The sequence below is a fragment of the Plasmodium reichenowi genome, chromosome 14, assembly GCF_001601855.1.
Source record: "Plasmodium reichenowi strain SY57 chromosome 14, whole genome shotgun sequence".
Classification (NCBI taxonomy): domain Eukaryota; phylum Apicomplexa; class Aconoidasida; order Haemosporida; family Plasmodiidae; genus Plasmodium; species Plasmodium reichenowi.
Genome location: NC_033659.1, coordinates 1,938,605 through 1,944,765, shown reverse-complemented (window position 1 = coordinate 1,944,765; position 6,161 = coordinate 1,938,605). Strand labels below are relative to the sequence as shown.

Genomic DNA, 6,161 nt, shown 5'->3' with positions numbered 1-6,161 from the left:
ATAAATTTTTTATTATTTTTTTTTTATTATTTAAATTTTTTTTTTTTTTTTTTTTTTTTTTTGTTTTTTTTTAATATTTTATTTTTTTTTTTAAATTTTTTTTTTTTTTTTTTTTTTTTTTTTTTTTTTTTTTTTTTTTTTTTTTTTTCTCTTTTATTTAAATGTATGTTTTTATTCTCGTAAATTTTTAATTTTGTTTATCCTTTGAAAAAAAAGAATTGAAGTTTTTTTGATTTTCTTTAACTTATTATTAAAATGAATAATATTATAGGTATATCATAATGAAAGTGGTGTAATAATGCAAAGAATAAAATATATATGAATATCATATATATATATATATATATATATATATATAATATATACATATTACGTATATATATTTACATACATACCTTTTTTGCATCTTTAGATTTAGTTCTTTTATTTTCAAAAGAACAAAGATAAAAATGTTTCAAGTTTAAAGAAAATATATATCTGTAAAATTTTGAATGTGTACATATTTTTTATTTTTTAATATTTTTTTATGTTTTGTTCGCCATAATTTTATTTATCCATATATATTTTTTATATGATTTATACAAAATTTTGGATTTTCTTTTTTTTGTAACTAAACATTATAAGATTCTTTAAATAAAAAAAATAAAATAAAATAAAATAAAATAAACATAAAAATAAACATAAACATAAACATAAACATAAATATATAAATATTTATATATATATATATATATATATAATTATTCATTTGTTTATATGTTTGTGTGTTAATATATTTGTTTTTCTTCTTAGAATTCATATAATTCTTATAATATATAAATAAAATATGGAAAAAAAATGGATACGAGAAAAGTATGTCGAATATAATTTTAACAAAATGAAAAATGAAGAAACAATAAATGAAAAGGACGATGAGATTATGAATAAAAATAGTTGGCATGTTATTGAAGAAACGGATGAAAAATATAAAAAAAAAGAAAATAAAATGATAATAAATAATAATAATGGATTCGTAAAGAAAGGTAATAATATAAAAATAAATAAACACACTGAATGTATTAACAATAATGTTAATAATGTACAAAGTAATAATATACAAAGTAATAATATACAAAGTAATAATATACAAAGTAATAAATTACAAAGTAATAAATTACAAAGTAATAATACTTTTAATATAACATCAGAAGATTTTATTGATGATACAAAAATATTTAATGATGATTTATCATTGAAAAGTGAATTACATTTTAATTATATTCCTAATAATATATATAAAGATCAAGAGAATGTAGAAAATTCTTATACTCTTCATAATAATAATAATAATAATGTTGATAATTCTCCTGTTTTATACAAAGAAGAGATAAAATTGTTGAAGAAAGAAAATAAAAATTTAATTAATAGTAATATGAATTTAAATAAATCTTTATCCATTAATAATATAAATGAGCAAGAAGAAGATATAAAGAAAGACTTGATACAAAATGAAATATCTAACGAAATAAACATAAATAATAATTATGATGATTATAATAATAATTATTTTTCATATAATTATATAAATAATGATGATCAATTAGTTTCACTTCAAAAGGAGTGTGATTATAAAGATACGTGTATTATGGAAAATAATGTGCAAGATGAAAATTTTAAATTAAAAACAAATAAAAAAAGAAATTTAACAAATGAATATATAAATAAGTCTTATTATGAAAACATAAAAAACTTAGATAGTAATAATTCTATATCCTTTAAAGGTAATATTTGTCAAGGGCCTACTAGGGCTCCTAGCGTTTGTCCGTCTATGGTATATAATACATCAAATTATTTTATGGAAAAGGAAAAAATAAAAGATAAACAAAATGATAAACAAATAGATAATGAGGATATAAAATATAAGGACCATAATGAAAAGGACTGTGTATATGATCATAGAGATGATAATAACAATAATAATAATAATAATAATTCAAAAAAAGATATATTTTATTACAAGGATAATAAAGAAACATATAATTATCAAGAAATATCGAATAACATAGTAGAAAATCAATACACTATAGGAAACATCAACAATATAAATAATATAAATAATAATACATATAAATCCATCAACACACATATATTATATGATAACAAAAATGATATGTTAATAACAAGAGAAAAAAAAAATTTGAAATTAAAAAAAAAAAAAGAAAAAAATAAAGAAAAAATTACAATAAATCATAAAGACAAAAATACAATAAATGAAAAGGAAAAAAATACAATAAATGATAAAGAGAAGGAAAAAATAATGAAAAAGATAAACAAAATAAATAAAAAGAAACGTCTGAAACTTACAAATAAATATAATAATAATTATAAACTTTTTAAAAGCTTTGTCTTTTCACTTAATAATCCAATTAATTTTTCTACTTCATCAAAAGAACAAGATTCAAATTATATGAAATATAAAACTTTAAAAAATGAAAAATATAACTTGATGAATAAAACTTCGACATATAAAAAATTTGATCAAATTTTTTTTTCAGAAGATTTTATTACTTATGATTTTCAATGGGTTGAACCAGATGGGGTTGTATCTTCTTATGCATATGACTTTTCCTTTTTTGATGAATCGGATAAGTGTATGGTATCCTTAGATATCATAGATAAAGATGAAGAACAGGATCAAGAAGATAATGAAAAGTATAACACTTGTTATAACTCTCATAATGAGCATGCCATATTACATTCAAATATACCTAAGACTATTGAAGATACTCCAAATAACGAAAATCAGATAAAATATAACATACCTACAAATATAAACAATGATATGTCTAATAAAATACATATGAATGATTACCAAAAAAAGGAACAAAATAATAAGAAGAATATCGATGTAAAGAAAGAATCAAAATTAAATAAAGAATACAACAATATCGATGAAGAAAAAAAAAAAAATTTATATGTTGAAAATGAAAATGATTTTGTTATAATGTATTCCAAAATAATTAATATACGTTTTATATATTCTACTGATATGTTAAAACATTATAATCACCCATCTATTAATTTATTTAATACAAACAACACACATGTTACAAAAGGGAAGGATAAAAGCACAAATATCATCTGTAGTAATAAAAATGACAAACTCATGGGTAAAAAAATTTATTTAACAAATGATGACACAACTATAAAATCTAATAATAATATGAGAAATGATATATTGGACGAACAAATCAGTCAAATGGTTTCGAACAATTTTCTAGAGAGTATAAATGAATATGATACAGAAAGATCAAATAATAATAAAAGAAATATAATGGAAAAGAATGGAGAAGATATATTTATTTCAGATATTAAAGAAGATAAAGATAATAATATTTTAATAAAACAAGAAGATATAGAAAAAAAAAAAAAAAAAAAAATTCTAAATAATAAAATAAAAAAACATTTAAATAGTATGAATGTAAGAATTATTATAAAAGAATGGTACATAGATTATGGATTATATCCAAATTCTATTCCTTATATTTATGTCATATCTACAAATAATAATAGATATCGTCTAGATAAACCATTAGCTCAATATTTTGATATTTTTACAAAAGTCAGACAAAAATTTGAAATAACTACTAGGATTCTAAAAACGTTACAAGTGTATCCTAATATGTCTTATAATCGTTTGGTCTCTTATTTAACATTATACAATTCTATAAAAAAAAAAATGAAACTAATAAATGAGGAAGATCCATATGTACCTCTGAGGTGTAGAAAAAGTGAAGAAAATGAATCACTTGAAGAAATAGAAAAATGTGATAAAAATATTAATAATGATGTTCATATAAAAACATCTAATTTTTTTAATCTACATGATAGTAACAAAATAAACAAGTTTTATTTAATTAACGAAGATCAAAAAATATATCATCAAAATGTACCAAATGAAGATGATAATTTAGTTAGAAATAACAATGATTTTCTTAGTGACAATCTATCTTATTATGAAAGCTGTACATCCGATTTTAAAGAAAGAAATATGCACGATGATGAATTCGATAATATAATAATAAAACAGGATATTGTACCTACCACGAAAAGGGATAAATATGATGTTATACAAAAAAATATGAATTTGTCAGAAAAAAATGGTACCGGTGTTTATATTATGCCTGATGGTACCAAAAGTAAAAAATGTTCATGGGGTGCACCTTATGCAGTCTTTGAATGTGATAAAAGGAAAATAATTAATTTATATAATTTTATAAAGAAAGAAATAAAATTGTTGGAATGTTTTAATATTAAACATTTGTTGGATACTCCTTTCATGAAAACGTTAGAAGAAAAATATTATGCTCAATATGATAAGCGTAGTGAAGAGAAAAACAAAAATGTGCAACATAATGATATGAATATTATTGATAGTATTAATAAGGTTGATGTAAAGGATATAAATTTTAATACTGATGATAAATGTAGTAATATTCGTCACAAAGATGAGGCTAACTTATTTAAGATGGAAAAAATGGAATCCGGTGAAATGGATAACAATATTTTGGATAAGAAGGATTCCAATGTACACCATGTATATAATAATAATAATAATAATAATAATAATGATGAATATTCAAAGGATACATGTACATTAAAACATGGAGAAGATGTAAAAATAGACATAAAAAGAAACGGAAAAAAAAAAAAAAAAAGGATAAATGAAGAACATATAAATAGAGTAAAGAAAAAAGGAGAAAAAGAAAAAGAGTTTAATATTAAGACACAAAATGAAATATCAAATATTACATTTAATCATAATATAAATAAAATTTGTGAATTACCATTACATATTATAGTACCTTTAGAACATGAAAATATTTTAAAGATTTGGTCTTTCTTTAATAATTTCAAAGATAATATATTCCATAGTAATATTTCGCTAAAAAAGGTAGAAGATATATTTTTGTTCAAAAGAAATATATTTAATCAAGAAACTATTTATTATTCAATAATTAATAGTACTTATTTAAAAGAATATGTAGAAAAACATAATTTGTTATACAGATTATTCATAAAAATATCGAATAACATAAATAAAAAAAAAGAAAATACTTTTACTAATATAAATATGAAAGATAATATTTTAAAAAGCTTGTTAATATTATTACATTATTCATTAATAAAAAAAAAAAATTTAACAGATATACAAAATAGTGATAGTAAAAAAAGAAGAAAAAAAGAAAAATATATAATTAAAAATCAGGATTTTAATATATATCAAATGATGGATGAATATGAATTTCCTTTGATAAATAATTTTTGTAAGTTGGAACTTAAGAAAAATATAGAAATGAATACAGAAAATATTAATACAGATGATATGGATAATAAAAATAAAAATAATGACAATAAAAATAAAAGTAATAATAATAAAAATAAAAGCAATGATAATAAAAATAAAAGCAATGATAATAAAAATAAAAGCAATGATAATAATAATAATGATGATAATAAGGATCATAAAAATGATCATAAAAAGGATGATAATAATCATAACAATGACGATAATAATAAAAATGCGGAAGAAGAAAAAAAAATGATTCCAAACGATAAAATGTGCACAGAAGAATATAAAATGAAAGTACTATTATTAGAAGATATAAAACGTCAATGTATAAGATATCATAATAAAAATAAAAAAAAGTTTATAAAAAAATATGAGATGGATAGTTGTTCATTGTATAATACAAATTATGAAGAAAATATTTATAGAATTAACACAAAACGAAGAAAAATAAATAAACATCTCAGGAAAATACGACCCATAAGACAATTGAGACAATTAAGAAAAATAAGGCAAATTAGACAAATAAAACAAATAAATGAAAAAAGAAAAATGAAAAGAAAAATAAAAAAAGGGAGAAGAAGAAGAAGAAAAAAAAAAATAATAAGTAGAGGAAGAAAAATAAATGAACAAAATGATATTTGTTCAGTAAATGATAATAGAAATATCAAAATATTTTCTAATAATATATCTAAAGATTATATTTATGATAATTATACATACTTACATAAAAATAAAATTAATTATAATAATTATATATCAGATACATTGTCGTGTATTAATTCTGAAGATTCTTTACTACCTTTTACAAGAAAAAGAAGAAAAAAAAAAA

General features: G+C 19.1%; 1 protein-coding gene across 1 annotated transcript in view; it reads left to right on the top strand.

The window, feature by feature from the left end:
- Positions 1 to 826: 826 nt before the first annotated feature.
- PRSY57_1447800 (hypothetical protein) overlaps positions 827 to 6,161 on the top strand; it is a gene marked incomplete at both ends in the record, with an annotated part of 11,499 nt that continues 6,164 nt past the window's right edge. The window contains one exon of the mRNA XM_020115341.1: positions 827 to 6,161. This exon is cut by the window's right edge and continues 5,617 nt beyond it. Within this exon, the coding sequence (XP_019969998.1) occupies positions 827 to 6,161 (5,335 nt within the window).